At 31.6% G+C, this 22,953-nt stretch overlaps 2 protein-coding genes across 12 annotated transcripts in view; one reads left to right on the top strand and one right to left on the bottom strand.

The window, feature by feature from the left end:
- The first annotated feature begins 1,795 nt into the window (after positions 1-1,795).
- wds (WD repeat-containing protein wds) lies at positions 1,796-11,333 on the top strand. The gene is made up of 7 exons (XM_088185128.1): positions 1,796-2,003; positions 2,444-2,540; positions 2,616-2,761; positions 8,469-8,613; positions 8,692-8,794; positions 8,863-9,094; positions 9,529-11,333. The coding sequence occupies exons 1-7, from the start codon at positions 1,914-1,916 to the stop codon at positions 9,715-9,717; spliced, it is 1,002 nt and encodes a 333-aa protein (XP_088041254.1). The 5' UTR covers positions 1,796-1,913; the 3' UTR covers positions 9,718-11,333.
- Positions 11,334-12,563: 1,230 nt separating this feature from the next.
- The window catches only part of raw (NDT-like domain-containing protein raw), a 72,087-nt gene continuing 61,697 nt past the window's right edge, over positions 12,564-22,953 (bottom strand). For 5 of the 11 annotated variants that reach the window (XM_088185091.1, XM_088185089.1, XM_088185090.1 and 2 more), the window contains 10 exons: positions 22,251-22,372; positions 18,625-18,842; positions 18,174-18,359; positions 17,825-18,102; positions 16,696-16,968; positions 15,924-16,177; positions 15,542-15,667; positions 14,953-15,469; positions 14,715-14,875; positions 12,564-12,715 (listed from right to left, as the gene is read on the bottom strand). In XM_088185091.1, the coding sequence (XP_088041217.1) occupies positions 12,572-12,715; positions 14,715-14,875; positions 14,953-15,469; positions 15,542-15,667; positions 15,924-16,177; positions 16,696-16,968; positions 17,825-18,102; positions 18,174-18,359; positions 18,625-18,842; positions 22,251-22,372 (2,279 nt within the window). In that variant the 3' untranslated portion in view covers positions 12,564-12,571. Of the gene's footprint in view, positions 12,716-14,714; positions 14,876-14,952; positions 15,470-15,541; positions 15,668-15,923; positions 16,178-16,695; positions 16,969-17,824; positions 18,103-18,173; positions 18,360-18,624; positions 18,843-19,654; positions 19,762-19,833; positions 19,915-22,250; positions 22,373-22,953 lie in introns of those variants that run through there. The other 6 variants (XM_088185095.1, XM_088185093.1, XM_088185094.1 and 3 more) reach the window with 2 other exon arrangements.

The raw sequence follows: 22,953 nt of genomic DNA, 5'->3' as shown, positions 1-22,953 counted from the left end.
TTTATATGAGAACTAGGGCATGCATTACCTGTTTCACCGGCAAATACTAATAAATTACCAGTTAATAAATTGCTAATTAATGGTAAATTCCAAAATTATCTTATTTTCTACTTTTTAGCGTAGTTATGTGACGATGATTGCAGCGGACAAGATCGGAAGGTGTTTTTCTTATCTTCTAATAATTTGCTTCTAACAAAAATATAGCTGTTTGACTCAGGAAGTCCAGAGTACTATCACTAGAAGCTCAGATAAAGCTCAACTTTAATGACAATAACTACTCTGTTCCTAGCAAATATAAGATAATATATAAGCGCGTATGTCTTTGATTAATAATTTTATTTACAAATTACTCATCCCATTATTGGGTATTCCAACAAATTATATATTAATTTACTATGGAATCTTGTGAAGTCTAGCTACATTAAATTTGTCTCACTGAAATGTTCTTAAGCATAAAAAATGTTATATCCTGATTAACCAACATAGTAAAAATTTAATTACGAAACAATTTGTTAAGCTGAAAAAAATATTGGCTTATAAAGATTGAGAGATAGTTGAGATCTTGTGTGTTGGACGTTGTTGATTTCATTAAAAGTTACTCTTTCTATGTGACAAAACTCTTTAATATGTTACCTAAGAGAAAAATAGTGACTTCACGGTGCTTTTTGTCGTCCGTTGATATATTGTTTTCTGTGCTCGTTTCGCAACAAAAAAACATTCTTTTAATGCATCGGAAAGTAATTACGTGTTATTTATGTGAAACCCTTTTTACTGGAAGTAAAGAGGGCTTTTGTATGGTCTCTTCCCTTAAAGTCAAGTTCATCCTTATTATACCGTGGTTACGGCAATTATTGCGCGAGTTTCAAGAATAAGAACCCCCACAATAGTTTCAAATTAATAAAATAGATGTCCTTAATTTATAGTCTGATTTCAGTCTGGTGTCTCACTACTTATTTAGTAGTTGTTGATTGTGTTTACCCTGTTGTAACGTATTGGAGGATATATAACAAATTACCCTTTTTATGTAGTTTTGAAGAATATATTCAGGCCTACGTGCGAGAATGGTACTCGTCGTCGTCGTTGTCGGTATTATAAATGAGTTGTATCAAGAGTCTGACGTCGTTAGGTGTAACAAAATACAACGTATCAGATGAAATGGGTCTTGCATGAACGACTCGAAACCGTTCTTCAAACCAGAGGGTAAAGGGGTGTTTTTGACAAAGATGTTCAGACAAAATGTTTATAGATGGTAGTAACGTTTATAAGAGTGCTGCGAAAATGTCGAACATGACACGAAAGGTGTGCGGCCGAACACATCGACCACCACGAAAATCTAAAGAAAAGAAAGGGCATTTTCATTAAAAATCGTTGAATCGCTTTAAGTAGACTATATGTGCTTTGTGCTTCACAAAATAATGTAATATATATTAAAAATACTATTACTTATTAATAAAAACTATTTGATCACACATAAAATGTGTGTACATATTTATTTTTGTATATCAAAAAAATTGTATTAAAAATATTTTTTATGAATTAAAATGTATGATGACACACTGTTCAAAATAATAACTCTGCGATTTTTTATTATTTCCGCATACAAAAAGGCATTGAAAAAACGTTTTATTACATAGGGGAGATTAGAGCAAAAACGCCGAGTGATCAAATAATTGCAAATTGGAAGAAACGCTGGTATATATGTAATAGAAACAATATTAAATTAATTTGTAAAGGGGATAATTTATATAAATGGTTAATGGTCGATATTTGTCGCGTTTAGGGTCGCAATATGGTCACCTTCGTTATGTTGGCTGCTCTGACTTGTGCCATGTGAGACGCCACCGGCGCGGATTGTGGCGTCGTGGGATTTCTCGTACGAATTGCGCCCCCAGAGCGACTGCGTCTCCGTTCCGATGGTACCGTTGGGAGGGGCAACGGGAGCTGCGGGCGGCCCGGGATCGGGAACGCCCGCGGCGCCTCCGGCCGCCAAACCCGCTGCGACGGTGAGTTTGCGCCCTTTTCGTCTTCTTCCGGCCCTCGCTTCCCCCCTAGCTTCGCATTTCGACTGCAAACACCACCATACTCTCTTTGCCCTCGCTTTCAACCTTCGGCGGATTGCGCGCGAAAACTTTCAGCGTCAACCACCGCCCAGTATCAACTTCAAGAACGTTCTATTTTAATAATAATTCACGTTTATTCCCCCTATGTAACGTTAGGATCGTTTTTCTCTATCTTTTAACTAACTGTATAATAACGTGCAGTTTGAACATGAGTTGAGTACACTTTTCGATGTTGTCTCATTAACACTTTTTCACTTTTTAACTTTTTTCCACTCGACAATTCACGCCGTAACTTCATACAATATCTACCTAAAAAAGTATGCGTTATGTAATATGATGATGAAATGTGTTTTCATATCGTTGAAATTGTATTTGTTTGACAGAAACCAAATTACACGTTGAAGTTCACGCTGGCGGGACATACAAAAGCAGTGTCGTCGGTTAAATTTAGCCCAAACGGAGAATGGCTCGTTAGTTCCTGTAAGTATCGCTCTTTGCGCTGTGAGCGTTGACCGACCGTTTTCGAACTGTATTAATTGCCATTTGAAATTACAGCTGCGGACAAACTAATCAAAGTGTGGGGCGCTTACGATGGAAAGTTCGAAAAGACGATCCCCGGCCACAAGATGGGAATCAGCGACGTGGCTTGGTCGTCAGACAGTAGACTCATCGTCAGCGCTAGCGACGATAAAACATTAAAGGTTGGTGTAACGTTTTTTATTAATTGCAAAATTATTATTTTCGTTATCGTAACAATATATCAAATTTTGGTGCCGTTATTAGTTATTCACCAAAATGTACATGTTTTTTTACTTATACACTTGGTTCTCTTTTAATGCGGTAGATACGTTCCACAGGAAAACGCCTAAAAATAAATCGCACAAAAAAAGACTAGACACGTATAAAAATAAAGGATACGTTCCATAATTTTTTAAAACCGCACAAAACTAAATCAATGAGTTACAATATTCCGAAAATCGCATAAAAAAAGGTTTATTAAATTTCAGAAAAATAATTAGTCTTACCATATTCTTTCTGAAATGTTTATTCATAATTTTATAAAAACGTTAACAATCATAGACAAGTTTATTAAATTTGAGAAAAATATAATCTTAACATATTCCTTCTAAATTTATATGAAAATTAAAAAAAAAAAATACAAATTTTTATAAAAGTTAATCTTTCTTCACATTTTTTCTTTATAATTATCGTCGCTATATGAGAGTGTTCGGCATAATTTGCGAACTGGTTCGAAATCACTTTCATCACTAGAAGAGATAGTCAGCATATCAGATCTATGTCCTGAAGATAATGATTCTTCACAAGTAAAATTAGTCTCAACTTCGCATGTTGATTTTTTCCCTTTGACAATATAATCAGTAATTAAACTTTGCGATGGCTTTGCTAATTTTTTGTACAATTCCTGATATCCAGAAATGCAATTCTGAAGCTCGCGTTGAAACTTGAATGCTCGTTCAGAATTATCATCTTTTTCGATGAAATGGTTTGCCAATTTACTGGAAAGTTGAAGACGTTCTCGAATTACACTCGCAGTGAGTGTGACTGGAGTTTCATCTTCTTCCGATTAATTTTCGTTTTCTTGTTCTTCAACGGTATCAAGAGTTATACCAATGATATCATTGTCATTCATGACATTATCCTCAAGTAATTCGTCTAAATCGTTTTGGGTATATGTTTCAAAACCTTCCCCACCAATATCATGTGCTAAAGAAATTATTTCAGCTAAAACGATACATCCGGAGACAAAATTCTCCGAAGTTCTTACCCTTTTAACATGTCAAAATGGTCTAAAATAGTTATTTAAAAAAAAATGCTTCTTGAAATAAAAACCGCATAACTTCAAAACCGCATAAAAAGAGGACCGAGTGTAGTCGATTCTATCAGAATATGTCCGTTTTTGTCGTACTCTCCCGAGTCATATCAAATACCGGGTTGAACTTATGATTCAGGTGAATAAGATCACAAAGTCAAGCTGAGATTGCTGCTTTCTTGAGATTCTAAAGGTTGTTTCGGTCGATTCAGCATAGCTCTGCTTGAACTCTCGTTTATTCCCAAGTCAAAAGCGAAATGTTCTGGCTTATAGCTTTCAGAAAATTCATCACCTTGACCAATGTCGTCAATTATCCTATTTTTTAACTCTTAATGCCAGGTTTTCCCAAGGTGCCTATTAGCGTATATATGTATTGTTTAATCTGTTAACTGCATTAGTAGATGTGTATACACATCAATTCAAAACTTTATTTTGGTACGGTTGGCAGGTATACTCGAGCAAAATAAAAAAGGCTATTTATTACGTTTTGTCGTATAAAAATAATATATATAAAAAAAAAATCATTAAAAGTTGCTTTGTTTGCTGTTTTTACAAATTCTAAAAATAGCATAGAAATGTATATGTATGTGTACACAATGTTTTTTAACATTTAATGCAACGATACATTTCTGACGATGGTATTGTGTGTCTCTTTTAAATTTCTTTTCAATTCGCATCCCTTTTTTTTTGCGACACACAATCTCCTTAGATTTCATAAGGTTGCAATTGGGCGGAAAACACCAGGAAAGTGTCTTGGTCACGTCTTCTTGCGGCTTCTTCTCAATCATTGACTTAATTTTAATTCTGAGGATGATGAGGAATATTCCATATTTGCTACAGATAATCCAGATTCGTAATCCATTTTTACGATAAAAAATTGTCATCAAATAAAATGATCACAAAACACAGTCACACTCATCTCAACACAAGCCGCTGCTCTTGTCATTATTCCTGCTTCGTTCGTCGCTCTGAATACCTTCGCGTCTTCTGGATCGATTTCATTTCAATCCATTTCTTTGTTTTGTTTTTATGTTCATTAGAGTAAAAAATCCTTGTTCACAAAGTTAGGTTGTTGCAAAAGGTAACAGTTTTTTGATTACCTCTTCATATACAATTTTAAAAGCCTTTGCTCCATCATTGCATCGAAGTTCAAGAAGTGCTTCTGCCAATTTTTGTGGCTCTTCTGGTAAATCAGCAATTTCACATTTAAAGGGATCTACAATCCAACTGAAAGTATGTGAATCAAGATCTGGAAAATAATTCAGAAAACCTTTCTTTGAGTTTATAAGATGCCTTATAACTGTGTCCTTGATATCGTCAAAAGTAATATTTTCACAATCTTCTAAAAAAATCTTTGATCCAGATGCTGAAATTATATAGCTGTTTTTTCCTTGCAATTTGTTTAATGCGTTTACATACTCAAGACATGGAACTCACAAAGTGTTAATAAACTTATGTGCGACAACATTTTTTTGCTCAACCATGGAAATTTCATGTTCAGTTTTAAGAGCCCACACTCGGTTCGAAAAATTTTCACGTGAGAGCCACCTCATTTCTGTATGATTAAGTAGATATGTATATTCAGCCTCACCGTCTGTACATAATTCACGAAATAGTTGCGCGTTTAATGCATATCCTTTTACAACATTAACAGCCTTGATAACATCATGCTTGACGACTTCCCGTGACGGTTCTAAACGTTTCACAAGCAATGCCTGACGATGAATCATACATTGTTTTTTTTTCAATTTGTGGATTATTCTTTCTCCAAAGTCGGAAATCCACTAACATTACCCAATATAGTTGGGGCTCCATCAACAGATACAGCAATGCAGTCTTTCCATTTTAAATTAACATTATTATAGAATTCATTAACTTTATTGTAGACATCAATTCCAATACAAAACAATAATTCCTCTTCAATTGCATGTAAATCTTAATAGCGAACATTTTTTTCCAAATTGAAAAAAGTAAAACTTTCCAAAAATTATTTTATTTTAATTTACAATATAAAAAATATTTTTTTCGATACACATAAGAGTTGGTAAAATTAAATTTCACTCACTGATAAATAATGAACCTGCAATGACGATTATGGCTGTTAAACTGTTATATCTTCTTCCAAGGTGAGCCAAATAATAACAGTGAATTTCACTGGTAATAATTTATTTCGTAAAGTAAACTGTTGTTATAGTTTGTTGTTTTGAGTAAATTGAAGTTGCTTTCAGTATTTGGACTTATTTAGGAATTTTTGGAGGCGTTGACAAAATGGAATGATCTTTGACAGACCTTGAGATTGGTCCAGAACGGCAATTTTAAAAAGTCGGTATCGTTTAATGAAAATCCCTTACGATTAGAGACAATGCCATTTGGGATTGCATTGTCGTGTTTTTTGTTGATTTAGGAGTCTTAAAAAATATTTCAGATAATATATATTTCTAAATGAATGAATGTTCATTTCCCATTAAAAATTCCATTTTTACCCTATTTGTGGTAATTTACCCCGATTAGCTGACCACTACTTTATATTATCAATAAAACTATTTTATAAAAAAAAGTAAGGGATTTTTAAAACTAAATTCTGCACTTAACTGGTTAATACAAGGGTTAGGTAAAAATCATAACAATATGTAACCATTTCTGGAGGTTTCTGCTAACAGTTATTACTAGTTTGCACTACATTGAATTTAAAATGGAAATTAAATTATAAAAAATTTTAACAGCAGTTTTATGAAATTCAAATCAGGAATACCTGGTACCTGTTCGCGCTGCATTTTCTACTGTGCATAATTGCTCACTCTTCTGAGTATGAGATTTTTATATATTGTTTTAGGAAATCTTATTTACTCGGCAATTTGTACAAAACTTATCTATGAGGCTTGTAATTGAACCAAAATTCTTAGGTGTAGTAATAACAGTAAAGAAAAAAGGCACATAAAAACGTCTTTTCGCCTGAAGAAATATGTATAATTCAGCAAATCTCAATGGAAATAAAACATCACAACCTACAACCTAGATTTCTACCTTTTCCCTAAGTTAAAGGATCATCACTATGGTTGATTGTGAATCTAATGATCTAAGCATACTTACATAAAATTCCAGTACTGGTATGAAACGCTCAAGAATCATACTTTAAAAGAGATAAGTTAAAAATCAGTACACTTACTTTTGGGACGGTTCTAGAACATATTATATATAATACATTGAATTATAAATTAAAATAATTATATTATATACAGAGTATATTGATGTATTTCTGCTCTTGCTAATGTGTATAATTTGAATACCATTATTACTACTGTTTGATATATTTCACAGATTAGTTTATAAAAATAATATGATACAAAATTATGTAAATTACATTATTTCCTGAGTTTTTAAAAAAACTATTAATGGAGAGTAAATATTAAAATATCCTTGTCCTTTCAAATTTTGTCAAGTTATTTCACATACAGTGACTGATAAAATTGATTATTTTTTTATATACTGATTTTACTAATATGCTTTTCTGTTATATATATCCATTTTTTCTTTCTTGATAACATCCCATTGTGACGAAACATTTGTAATAGAAACCTCTTTTAGTCTATTGTCCAAACAGTTTATAGATTAGCTTCAACATTATCTCATTTCTTCTTCTTCAAATTCGTGCCAAGGTTTTTTCATAAATATTAAATTTTTAATACATTGATATGAGTCCAAATGTTAATGTTCTCTACAGAAGAGTAACAATCTATGTTTTACACAATCGAAAATATCAAGAATTATTCGTCCCGAGTGAGTATTGTATTTTAGATTTATTTTTGAATATTGTCAACAAGTTTTATTCAGTTTTTTTTACTTTTAATGATAATTAAATTAACCGAAATAGTAGAATATTAGAATGATAAACATCAAGATCAATATAATGTCTAACAAATAGTTTCGAAGATTTAACTAACAAATTTAATTTAAATTATGATGAAATTACAATAAATTATCTTTTTGCAAACCAACTACTGCCAAAAGATAAAATATAAATTAGAAACAATTTTAGCAGAAGTTATAGTAATGATTTCAACTTTGTTCTGATAGATCCAAATTAATAGGAAAAAACTTGCCTATTTATGTATTTATTTATTCATTTATTATGGTCAAAACTTGGCGGCACTCTGGTAACATTGACGTGACTGCGACGGAAGGCAGCACATTCTGGTGAACCTCGATGGGAAGACTACGGCCGGTGGTGCCTCGTTTACCGTTCACTTATATATACATAATATTTCAACATGTAACTAATTTATATTTCAATAAATAATACTGTAGCGGCTCAATCTGTGTAATTGCCACCCGTCCGCCAAAAATCTGAAAGAAATAAAAATGCTGTTTTTTTAGTAAATTTTCAAACATGAAATGAATACTTTCATCTGAATTGTATCTGTACGCATTTATAATTATAATTGACACTAAATTCAAAAATTGAAGACTCAACATTTAATAACAACTCAATTAAATATAAGTTTTTTAACAAAAAACTGATTTTGACTGTGTTCTAGCTACTCCTTTATGACAATCATGTATTTTATTTTATTTTTCAGGTTTGGGAGTTGAGTTCGGGTAAATGCCTAAAGACACTGAAAGGTCATAGCAATTACGTCTTCTGTTGTAATTTTAATCCGCAAAGTAATTTAATTGTATCCGGAAGCTTCGACGAGAGCGTTAGGATATGGGACGTCAGAACAGGTGCTTTAAAATTCCATATAGATGACATATTTTTAATGTAAATGAACGTCTAAATATATTTCCTTTTTTTATAAACAGGAAAATGTCTAAAAACACTTCCGGCACATTCGGATCCAGTATCCGCGGTACACTTTAACCGAGACGGATCTCTAATAGTTTCATCTAGTTATGACGGTTTATGGTAATTGATTGACAAATAATAAAATATGCAATCTTAGAATGAGATATAAATTTATGCTTTATTTTCAGTCGCATTTGGGACACGGCATCGGGTCAATGTTTGAAAACGTTGATAGACGACGATAATCCTCCCGTGTCGTTTGTGAAGTTCAGTCCGAACGGAAAGTACATTTTAGCCGCTACCCTCGACAACACGCTCAAGTTGTGGGATTACAGCCGCGGTAAATGTCTTAAAACATACACCGGACACAAGAACGAAAAATACTGCATATTTGCCAACTTCAGCGTAACCGGCGGAAAGGTCTGTTTGATTTTATTTTATTATTTTTATCAATTAGTATCTCCCTTGAAGAGTTGTCTAGCTATACTAAGGTCTCGTTTTAAATATGTATTATATAACACAAAAAATAGTTATCATATATCATTTTAAATACAGCAATAATATATTCAAGTATCAACAATTACAACAATATGTTTTTATCTTAACCAAAAATAACCTAGTTAAGTAATTATTGTTAATTAGTGAATATTTTAGAACAATTTCAATAGTATATTAGCCTCGAAATAAAATTCATTTGTAATTAATAATACGGAGATAATTTTTTGCTATTGTGCGATATGTTACGAATTGCTTATTTATTTGTTGTGACTTGCTGCAAAGGAAATAAATCGAGATTTTATTTTTTATGGAGATATTTATTGAGTAGTAGTTTTAAATTTTTTTTTTTATTTCAGTGGATTGTTTCCGGTTCCGAAGACAATCTGGTCTATATCTGGAATCTGCAATCGAAAGAAGTGGTGCAGCGGTTGACGGGCCACACGGACACAGTACTATGCACCGCTTGTCATCCCACGGAGAACATAATCGCATCGGCTGCGCTCGAAAACGACAAAACCATAAAATTATGGAAAAGTGACACCTAGACTTGGTGGGCGCATTGAAATGCGCTCTCGTAATTATTAATCTAAACATTCACCATACGTTGTTGAGTGATTCGAATCCCTAAATACATATTACACTATATGTAAAGTCTTCCTTTTGACATCATCACCAAATTACGATACGAGATGAAAATATAACAATACAATCAAAACATTTTGTAAATACACGTGTGAGCGATTTTCCCCATTATTTTCCATATTATTGCATTTTACTTTGTAAGCAGCTAGTCATTTAGATTTTTTTTACCAAAAGGAAGATTTGAGATCTGGATATAGATAGATAGCCATGCAGCATTTGAGTTTAATTAGATTTAAATGAATGACTAATGAATAGCTGTGTTGATCGTTAACTTCGTTTTTTAACGGTAGATTAGTTTGGAGTTTTTTTTCTTGCTCGATTGATTTTTATTCGTTGTTTTATTTTAATTACTCTGTTTTGATAAATATTTAGTGAAAGAGAATATTTTCCAAACTAATCGTGTATAGATGATGTCTGTAATATTTTTTAGCATTGATTGTGAAACAAGACTAGAAATGTTTAAGATATTTTTGAAAGTCAATAAAGCAGTTAATCAAACTCTGCTAATATTTTTTTATCGTATGCGTGTTCCGCCGTTGATTATTTGGCTATGTTGATCATCATCTGGGCGTGACGAGAAGCGATAACTTTGATTACGATATATTTTTTTAATGAATTATCCATTACATTTAATGTGACGCAAATTTCAAATCTTTTTCCTATCTTTATAAATATAAAATCAGACTATATTGATAAACTTTTTGCGATATCACGAGTTTGATAGATATGTATATAATCAGTCGCGGCTCATGAGGAGCTATTTTCTTAAAAATGTTTCCTAAACTTATTAATAGATTTGACATATACAAAATAGTCTTGTCGTTTTAAAGAATATAACCGCAGCATCCCCTCACGAGCCGTTACTGTAATAATGTATATTTTCGAAAAATATGTTGTAAACGTTCAGATATGCAACATATAACTTATATAAAATGTAATGTAAAAGTAAAAAAAAAATAATAGAATTAAGCATTATAATAAAAAATGTATAACAGTACCTGGTCTTCTATTAGTGGTGCAAAATCAACATTGCCGAAAAATCTTTTGTATTCAGATCAGGAATTATTTCTTGGCCTTGGTTAACTCGTTCGATGCTATGTTTTAAATGTACAAACGTAAAGTGTACACTTTATTGTATCTAAAGTATATTCTTAATATGATTTTTTCCTCAAATTAAATTTGACGAAGTGACTCAAGATCTGAGAAAACAGAATTTATTGATGCGTTAATCGAATGTGGTACTTTTTGAGCAATAAAGAATATCAGTTTATATATGGACTTTGTGTTAACATTTATTTGTATTGAGTTTTTATGTACATTTATCTTTATTCAGTGTGGCTCTAGCATTTAATACGATACTTAAGTTTGATTTGAAGATAACACTCGGAGACGATGAAACCACACCATCTGTACTTTATTTCATAAGATTTATTTTGTATGTTATATATTTTTATGATTTAAACACCTTTTTGGATGTAAATAGATTAGTTTATAATATTAAAAAAGATGCTTTTTATAATTAAATCGTTTTATTGCATTCCATACATTAATCCTTCCGTCGTTTAATGAATACGAGTATTAAAATCAGCACTATTTATTATTAGCGTTCACTCCTGATTACACAAATAGAAATAAGCAAAATCAGTTTGGTGGAAATGATGTATTAATAAATAATTAAAATAAATAATTGAAATATTAAATGTATAATTAATTGCACTAAGTGTAAATATGTACAATTTGATAATAAAACATCTTTTCATATACTTACACACAAAACAAAATAGAAAGTAAACATAACTTTATAAAACCATAAACTTGCTGCATTTTATCATGTATCAGTCTTAAATGATATTATATGTATTATAAGATTAGAATATTAAAAAAATATTTATCTATGAATATACAACGAAAAAATTATATCCTGAAGTTTTTATTTATATAAAGACGAGATTCAAATAAAAACCACAACATTATCGAAGTTTTCTAGTCGGTATCACCGGTTTTATAATAAACGGCTAAGATAAAAATTCAAGTGCGGGAATGTGTGTTTTAAAAACAAATTGATAAAACTTTCATATACGTGTAATAAATTGTGGTTTTTAATTGAAGTTGTGTATTTAAAACGTGTGTAACAATTACTAAGTGGCCTAAATACTACACAATGGCAGAGGTATATTTTAAAAGGAAGAGAGCTTTTGCTAATCAAAAAACAAACTAAAAAAATATCAATATGTATATTATTACATAATATGTATAATAATTTGCTAAGATTAATCGTTAATTAATTAGCTTAAGCTGGTTTGTATGAGGTTACCAGCTAAATTCACATTAAAAAAATTATGCTACATACACGCAATGCTTTTTGAAAAAGCATTAAAAATATAGTTATATAAAAAATACTTAAGAGCACTTGATTGTTTATAATGTTAATAATATTATATTTTAAAATCGAAAAATTTTTCTTCAAAATGATCAAATGCCAAAAATTAATAGATTCGTTAATAATTTATATTTAAACTACTATATATTTGTATGTCATAAAGACAATTCACATCATTTTATCATAATACAAATAAAAATAAATTTAATCTATCAATATTATATTTATAAGTATTTGTTTTAAAAAAATAATCTACATTAAAATAATTATGGAAAATTAAGTTTCGACATTAAATTAAATTAAATTTATATAAAGCGTGGCCAATTCTTGTGTAATTTTATTACAATAATAATAATACGCGTTAAAAAGTTGTAGGTTCAATAGCTGCCTTTATTCAACTTTTCGATTACACGTTGCGTAGCCTCTTCTAAGTTATCGAAAACAGGTACTCCTTCTCGTTTTGCTAAGTCAATAAGATACATTCTTCCTCTATTGTAATCTTTGACGGCTTGCTCGGACAACTGTAATAAAAAAAATAGATTAACAAATAATATATTTTCATAAATTACCTAGAAAAACTGCTCTTTTTCATTAAGTCAATTAACCTCTTAACTGGGCAATTTATTATTAATGTGATTAAAAATAGCTGATTCTAAACGAGCAGTTAAATTTGTCAAATTTTAATTAAAGTTAAACAGAACGCACAGCGAATGACTATAAAATTCGTCACAGAACGGCCACGCGTTGGCTGTTGTGATAATATATAGTATATATAAGGTGATATAAAATTAGTCTTTTTCATTAAAAACACTTTTTAAAATTCAATGACGACTTTTACCGTCACGCCCGTTATATATGAAATATCATTATGGAGCCTTTAGACGTCATTTCCGGTAAAGAAGTTAAATTATTTAATTTACAGTAATACAATAACACAGAAAATTGGGGACTTTATGTGTGAGCGAGTCAAAGGGAAGATATCTCACCACACGCGTCTGATTCGTACATACATATTGCAAAAAAATATGAATATTTTCTAGTCCCCCAAATAGCACGTCCCCAATTTACCGTGTTATTTGGGGGTATACTGTACATCATTCATACCCAATTTTCTTGGTTTTATTAGTTATATATAAAAACCTCAAGAAGAACATTTTTGCATTTTTGTCAAAAATAAGTTTTATTATTAATTTTATCTAGGACGACCATTTTTTCTGGAGTACAAATCGGGACATCTGGGGATAATTTAATTTCCGCAGGATCCGAGACAAATGGTCACGCTAATTATATCATAAGTTTCTTGGGCTTTTTTAAATTATCACTCGCATTTCTCTAAAACGGCTAGAAGACATATAATCAATAATTAAAGAGCATATGAAAGTCGATTGAATTATTTAATTTCTATGATTCAAACCTAATTTTCTCGGTTCAACCCAAGTTATATATAAAGACCTCAAAAGAACATGTTTACTGAAATTTTTGTCAAAAATTAGTTCTAATATCAACTATACTAAGTTTTTTGTGTTCCTTAAAATGAACACATTCGCATTTCTTAAAAACGTTTAGAAGATATGGGATTAACAACAGAAGAACAAATTAACTGCACTTTTCTAGATAAGTCGAATGTTTTGGATGAGTAAAAAGTTACTGTTTTTAGAAGAATTAGGTAAAATACTCATTTATTTACATTCAATTTTATTTTATCTAATACATGTAATACGATTTAAGGTTATGTTATAAATGTATTTTATAAAAATTCCATTATTTCTAATGGAATAAAGTCTTGGAATGTCAAAAGTCAAGGTTAAAATAATAAGTATATGACACTCAATATATTGTCAAATCTGTGTGTTTGTAAACACAAAATAGCGACGATAAATCGCTCCAAGAAAAGAAGACATATTTTCTGTGTATGTAGAAATAACCTATACTTGATAATTATTATATTTTATACATGTAGGCATGAAATTGTATTATGTAATAACCTCTGTCTATGGTTTGAAATCTTTTTAGTTCCAAGAAATAGTTGACTACGTGTTAAATCTACTGTATTTTATTTGGAAATGCTAGCGTGTTTTAAGATGTAAATATAGAAAACATTAAGAGTGTGGGATCATGATTATATTTCATTTTTTATGTGGGTGTGTGAACTTTCTGGTATTATGCATATTAAAAAATATTTTAGTTCTATAAGTGAATTATATTATAACATACAAATCTGACGCCAAAATATTTTTTTATATTTTATCACTTTCGTTTAATGATCCAATATCTATTCTTTCGATGTTTTATATACACAATATATATATATATATATTATACATCTAATTGTAAAAAATTATCAATAACATTTTACAAATACCAAAGCAACCATTTTAAAATGAGCAAAATCAGTCCCATATATTTCGTTCAAATCTTTGAAATCGGCACCTCAATGCATAAATAACACATCCATCTGTTTTTTATCACTTCAATCATTATCCACAATATAATAAAGTAAACGTAGAATATTTAACTTACACTATCTGGACGATTTAGAAGCTGTACACACAGTACGACTGCATCGGGACGCAGTCCTATATAATGAGCTGCCAAAACCATAGGGGCCACGCATCGCGTATCCTTTGTGATACCGAAGAACAGAACGCGACTGTTCCATATTTGACGTTCATCGTACATCCCTGCATTAGAACACGTAAACATTATTTTATAAATAAATTATTAACATCACAATTATAGAGCTAATGAAAATATTTGCCTCTGAACGGAGCCGGTGATGCATTATCGGGTATTTTGTAAAAATCCGAAGCGCTTAATCTATTGTACGTCGTTAAAGGATAACCGACGTTCGGTATCAGTTTATTCCTTATTTCGACTTCGTCGTCTAAGCTTATCAGAGATTCGTCCGTCGAGTACTTCGGTCTTTTCTCCGGATGGTCGTCTCCGGACGCCGGCGATCTTTCGTGTTTTTGCAGCAAGCGAGTTTCATTTTCTAAATTATTCTTACTTAGCCTATTAATTTTAACATATTCATTAGCTGTCATGTTTAGATTCTCGTTTTTAGCCAAAGAGGTATTCTCGACGGATGCATTTGACTGTTCGCTGGGCTTCGACGAATTCAAAACGTCGTCAAAGTTAAATCTAGTGCCGTTAGCAGGCGTGTAAGGCGGAGCCGAAAACATTCTATTGTAATCGTTCAACGTGGGCATGTAATATGTAATGTTTTTATTTTCAAGTGTAGGTACTACGATCTTATCCCTCCACGATGTTCTCACCTGAAACGAAAAATATAAAATATTATAAAACGATTCCAAACGAAAGGGAATAAAATCATTTATAATACTCACTACGCATGAGCCACCGAGGTACACGTCTCGCATTGCAACATCGTCCTTCACCAAATCTGCCAGACCCTCAAGCCTTTTAGTCGATTGTGGTGTTAAAACTGAACTTGAATTAGCACTATATGAAAACTAAATAAACATATTTTGTAAAAAACTATACCTTACATACATACTGAATAAAATAAATATTATATGGAAGAACATGTTAACTGATAGATGAACCAATATCTGAAGATTAAGATCATATTACACTAGTATTCCATTCTCGAGTTTTTAGTAAGATTAAACTTTAAGAATTATAGCATAGATTCGATTAAATAAATGCTTAAATACCAGTTAACATGTTCTTTCTGTATCTATATAATTTATTGCAATAAATACGAACCGTTGGTATGAAGACACTTAATTTTCTAGCTTGTTTATTGACATTTGTATCCGAATTATTATTATTATGTTTCGTTTCTTTTAAACTATTGTCGTTGCTTAACACTTTTTTATGTTTAGAACTTGTATTCTTTTCCTTTCTTCTCGTTTTATGATTTAGGGTACTTTTCTCTTCAGATGCATCGACGTCGGATCCATTCTCTTGTCCGTTTGTATGAGATGTTAGAGAAGAGAATCTCGTTGATATGCCAGTTTCTAAAAATGAAAATTAATAATTATAACACATACGCTGATTCTATATTATAACAGATTCATGAATTAATATTTCACAGTCATTTTTGTGAAACTAGATAAATAAAAACTCATAAAAATCCTTTAGGAAATCAAAATATAAATCGCAAATGATATCATAAATCAAACTGTATTGTCACTAGTGAAAATATTTTGTACTATTTATATGTGGCACTTTTCACTGAATATTAAGCAATAAATAAATAACGATTTTTACTACAATATAAGCGAATATGTAAGTAAGTGTTACTCATTCCAAATAAATATTAATTACATAAAAGCAGTGATTCTCAAAGTTATTCAATTGAATGGTAATGATGTTTACATAATGAAAATAATAAATGGGCAAGATTCACACATGATGAAAATAATAAATGGGCAAGTATAGCGTTTGAGAACGTTGAACGTGGTACGAAATAAAAAATAAAAAAATCAAAGTGCAAAAATGATGATGAACATCTATTAAAGGCAGTCGTCTGTACCTATTTTCGATACAAAACCAAATATGGCAGCACGAACATTGTTTAACAGTTGGCGCCATTTAGTGGACGTGTGAGAAGACTCGGCCGCCGGTGTGCCGCATTTACTACAATTATCTTCCAACGGAGTCTGGCGAGAATTACTATTGTTGTCGTTTTCGAGACTCGACAAAGATGTGTTAGAGTCGCTCGAATTTATTATCACGGAGCCAGACTCCAGCTGCATTACGATATTAATTTGACGTTCTAAACTCCTCAGACTTTCTGAAGACTCCGCTGTAAAATTGAGGACAAACATATTAAGCAATATGTGTATTTTGTTGTGAAGATTGTGGATAGTATATAGATCATTTTAGTAAACTTCTATATGTATTATTTATTATGTGTTTTATATATATATGTATATAATATATATAAAAGATAGAGTTCATCATCATTTAAACTTTTAGAGTTAATGTTTTACATTATGTAACGGAATATTTATAAATTTACTATTATTAGATTACTATTAAAGCAAACAAATAATTATTTAGTTTCAAAACTACAACTAGGGTGAGGCAAATGAGACCCTTAAATATTTTTTTGCACAGTGACACACAAGCTTTGTCTCAAATTATCCGGCGGAATTCTTTAAAAGTATTTTGGTTGTGTACACAGCCATTCATCGGACTTGAAAGCTGTATATTTCATCACCTCATGAGCTTCATAAAACGTGACCGATACGGAAGGCGCTTAAAATATAAGCCCTAAATTACTGCAATCGAGGAGAGCCTGTCACAGCATCTATGCCTTTTTGGAACTTCCTACTACACTAGTATTATACAGGCATGTATAGATTTCACCCATTAACTGCTAAAAAATGATTAAAGAACATTGCTTTAGCGAATGTTTTCATTGATGTTTTATATAAATATAATAACTTAATACTTGAACTTTTAATAACATAATATCGTCAAAAAATGACGTGGACCACTTCCGAACATGTATACCACTCTATACATTATTTATACGCTTATCGTTTTCATTACTTTTTTATCACTGGTATATCGTTACACAGTTTCAACATCAGTTTACACAATGTTTATCATTCGGCTGCTTTAAAAATAATACATTAGCAAATAGAGAAACTCACTTGTGTCATCATCGCCGTTTAAATCCGCATCAATTTCGGCTAAGATTGAACAAAACGTCTCATAATCCACCTTCGTGCTATTTCTTAAACTTAGAACTGTCCCATTAACCGGACTCTTTAATTCAAATCTGGTATTCGTTTGCGCAACTATCATATTTTTCAACTCGTCTACAGTCATCTCTAAGCCTTTCAACAGCTTTACAGCTCTCTGCGTTTCTTCCAATGATAATTTACCAGATCTGCTATTGTCGACGCTGTCGAATACGTTCTTTAGCTTTCTGCAATATGATTATTATTAATATTAAAGTACGCTACTTAGTTTCATTTAATATAATATATAAATACTTACAATAAATGTTTAGATATAGCTGAACTCTGCGTCACGTTTAAAATTGGCGGCGTCGGATCCTCTTCTTCTCTTAACAACTTATGTGTAAATAATAAAGCTGATTCTAATTCTCTGAAGACTAACAGATTACGTCTCTCTGCAACCTCTTGCAGAATTGCTTGACCGCGTGATAAATCGAGGTATTCTCTAAAAATTTACAAAAAAATCAGTTCATTGCTTAGTTATGTAGAGAAATATAATACTTAATAAGAATATCAATTTAACGCAGATTAATTAGTGAATAAACCAATTTGACGGAGCTATGTATTTGTCTAGAATAAATAATTGATATGTTATAGTTTTATATTACATCTAAACTTTTATTACTTTTACTATTCTGCGTTGGATAAACGACTGTTAGCATACTATTCTTTCCAACTCTTCATATATTCAAATATAATAGAGAACTCACTGGTCAGGAACTAATTCACCGCCTATCTGCTGCCCGCGACTATAAGGCTGCAACACCAGCACCAGATTACGCGCCCTCGTTGAAGCCGCGAGATGAGCTGCCTCGACGGCCGTAGCTGCAGCACGAGTTTCAGCGTCCAACACGAAAAACAGTACCTTGGCAGACTCCTTGGCCTTGTGTTCGATCTCTATTAAATCTAACGACCAAACGTCTACTTGCTGCAAACAACAAAAACATCATATTTCAGTTAGGTTTCAATCTATCAAGTTACATTACAGATTTATTACATTTTCTCAAATGACTTGCAAATTATACATCAAAAATATATGTATATCAAAAAAGATATTTTCTCAAATGACTTGCGAATCATCTAAATATAATAAACTATTATACATCAAAATTATTATTATTATTCTAATAATGCAACGATGATACATTTTTGATCGTTGGTCTTTTAATTATTGCTCTATTGTCCTGTAAATTAGCAACAGTGCCATATATATTTTGAAAAACAGCATTAGCTTAAAATGACAGCCGCATTTAGAACATAAATCAAAGCGAAGGGGCAAAACCTATAGAAATTCTACGTTGAATGAAAGTTCAGTATGGTGATGCATGTCTGACGCTACAACAGTGTACAGTCTCGCTTCTGAAGAGCAATCATGGATCAGCACACATGTTACGCAGTTCCACAAAATGCCTACCTCACCAGTGCAGTGTTTTGAAGCAGAAGATGATGGCTTCTTACTGAAGCCTCACTACCACCAATGCTGACTTTCTTTTGCATTTGGTGCAACATGCCCAGTGAAAGCGCTGTCATCGGTATGATATACTCAGATCTACTCAAGAATTATCTTAGACCTGCATACTGAATACAGATGTTTTGTTTTGGCATGACAATGCTCGTTCAACGGTTGCGACGATCGAGTGTCTTGAACATATCCTACTCGTCTTTGATGAATTTATTTATAAAGAAATCCATGCACTCTTTTTTGTTAAATAAATTACAAGATAAAAAGCACTGACTCACCATCGTATTTCCATAAGTCAATTAACAATTTAATTTCAAGCCCGTTGTGTGAAAATTGGTGTTCCGGGGCAGACAACTAATTGGCAACCTTGTTAAATATTCTCGACCTCAAATAGAGAAACATATAAATCGATTCGGTTGACATGTATGTATGTATGTGTTGTTGTTTTTCTTCTTACTAAGTATGTGCCCCGGTCCATAGTAGTATAACGTTTCATATGACCCATAGTGGTTATCCTCTATTCCGCTAATTCCAATTTAAGACCTTATATGAAAAAGTGCCAATATTTCGAAATTTGTTTTATTGTCGAAATAGATGGTGCTAGGCATTCTCTATAAGCTCCATTAAGAAAACAAATCTTAAAACCAGTATTCTCACAAAAATATCACCACTTTTGGAAAAACAACCAATGTCCAAACATTTTATATGAAAAACTACAGATATCCTGAACATTGGTGGTTCTTTACATTAAACTGACTAAACAATGTTTAAATCTAAAAATTCGAATAATTTATGTATGTATTCTTCCTAAAAATTTAAAATAATCAATAAAATATTTTTTTCTTGTATTTCGTGTAAATATAAATAATTTCATATAAATAGTTTTATATTCATTGTTTTTGTTAAATGCGAGTTTGTCATAGATACAAGAGTGGAATTAAGAAGAAAATAAAATGCGATGATATATGTTTGTATAATTCTACAAAACTTTTTTCGACCCTTTTTTTACACAGGAGGATTGAGCAGCTTATATTACAAAAACGCCGCAAAAACACAAGAGTAAACGCATCACGTGCATACACAGAACAGATGTTCTCTAGTCTGTGCATGCATATTACGTTTCTTTTACATAAACAAAATTTAGTTTTCTTAAGTGTCGAGGGGATACTAATTTATTATATTACTAAAAAAAGAACAAAAAAAATGTGCAACATGTACAAATAATTTCTGAACAGTTGCATTTTAAATTTGAAAAATACACCAGTTGCAGATCATCATTTGAGTGATTCGGTTGTGATTTTTAGCACCTTATATTTTATAATAGAATTTTTTTTCTATTAATATAACTAATAAACCAAAAAACGCATTTTAAATAAAAGTAAAAGTTAATTAGAATAGCAAAAGTGAAAGTAAATTCTCATATTAATCATGTATGTAATGTTTATATTTAAAACGTACTTAATTAAGTATTTCTTAGTGGTCAAAGAAGAAAATTGATTACTCTCCCATAAAAAAAATTGTGTCAATGATTGTTCTTCAAATAAGGTTTTCAATTAGTTTCGCGTTATATCAATACCATCTACATATACATAAAGGCCGAGCAGCTTTGTTGTGACGTCACAATCTTTAGGGCAGAGTCATTAAACTTAAAATATAGAGGAAGAAATACAATAAACGATAGAATTAATTGATTTTCTGCTCTCACTTTTAAGCTTGAATTAGAGCTTGAAAAGAGTGCTATCATATATCGAATATGTATTTAGAATGCAATCATATATTTGCTACTAATGCAATCATATATTTGCTACTAATGCAATCATACACCTCCAACTAAGCCACCGGCACCGACTGTATCTTTTGTTCAGATCATTTTTCAAAGTGCTTTATTATCCGGTAATTATAGATGCAAATGCAGACCGAAAATATTTTCGTAATAGATTCAAAACTGTTTTTTTTTAGATTTTCTTTTGAGGGATACTAGTATTTCATTATTTAATGAAATGTTATTTAACATGCATTTTTCTGGCCAAATTCAAAGGAGAGGGGTAAATGCCTCTACTGATCCCCCCTTCTCATCTCTGACTTTATTCGCTTCTACTATAACATATACTGCAAGTGCTTGTGCATGGAAGACGGTAGAGTCTAAATTTATCCAGGTGATCCATGTTTGACACTCAATGGATTAGAAAGATCCGAGACGACGCGAATGACATTTGGTTTTTGTTCTTATTATTAATTTTCAGAGTTAATAAAAAGATTTTCACTTTTCTTGTTTCAGCATTGACACGTATCGCAAATGAAGCTGTTGATAGGTTTGTTTTCAGGCGCGTCTTTTCGTTCTCAACTCTACTCTTTCCATCGGCCCTGAAATCTCATATCGGTCTACTTAAATTGATTAGTAATGCTGAAGACCATCAACAGTTTCGCGTCGGTTTACCCAAAATGTCGCAGCGTCACTCGCGAGAACCCAGGTAGGAGGTCAAGTCTAGTCTCAATCTGCGCAGTGTACTGAAGCAAAAGCCCGATTAGACCGACCTTATGCAACTGCTGAACTAATGTTGGCTGTCCAATATCTTACACCCAATGTGTTGCTTTGTTAACTTTGGGTTATTAAATATCCTTGATATTAATATTTTGTGCGTTTTGTATAATTATAAGCACACACTAAACTTTCAGATATTAAATCTATATAACGGTAAATTGACTTATGAACCACCTTGCTGATATATACACGTATGCTGTACATAATAATATCTTAATGATGATGCTATTAATATAACGTCATTGAAAATTGTTTTGACATGTAGTGCATCTCAATAAAGAATAACTATTAATTTAAAAAACTTTTATACTACTTATAAAACAAACACTCACGGGATTGAAATAAGTGATTCCCATCTTCTTGAGCATCGGTATGGCAATGTCCGTTCTCCACGTCGTGGGATTGCACGATCCTCCAAGGAAAACCTCATACGGCGGCGGCTCAGATTTTATCCCTGGAACAAAGTAAGCGAAAACAATGAGTCTGAAGCTTCTCTTTGTCGTTGTTATAATCAATACGCACATCTCTTGGAATATCGCATGTTAGTGTTTATGATATACGGTGACAAAGAGCCGATCGCTTCGCCGGTTAGGTATTGAATGAAGCCTTGCGTCGAGGATATCATATTATATATGACCGTAAACAAACGAGTTTCGTCACGAGAACACTCATGACAGCCATGACCAGCACCATCGAGATAATCTAAGATGTTTTCGAGAATTATCGGAAGTAATTATCGGACGATTAAATTGGCGATAGTGGAGGCTTCCCCAAATTATCGACGCGCAAGAATGATTCACAAATCGAACTAATTAAATCGAGTAACCTTGAATAGCATGTGAATAACTAGCAGTTGGTATTTTTTATAATATCAACATTGATGTTAAGCAGCGGTCTTTAAACTTGAAACACGAACGAATCCAGTCTTGATATCGAAAATCATAAATGATATTTCTCACAAAAAATGTCAATCGACTTGAATAAATAAATTTCACATGAAACGCTTTTTAAATCTATATTATATGCATATTATAT

Source organism: Plectrocnemia conspersa, unplaced genomic scaffold, assembly GCF_051122295.1.
Source record: "Plectrocnemia conspersa isolate PC_06_02 unplaced genomic scaffold, ASM5112229v1 ptg000004l, whole genome shotgun sequence".
Lineage (NCBI taxonomy): Eukaryota > Metazoa > Arthropoda > Insecta > Trichoptera > Polycentropodidae > Plectrocnemia > Plectrocnemia conspersa.
The sequence above is the reverse complement of the archived record's forward strand: the minus strand, read 5'-3'. Positions and strand labels throughout refer to the sequence as shown.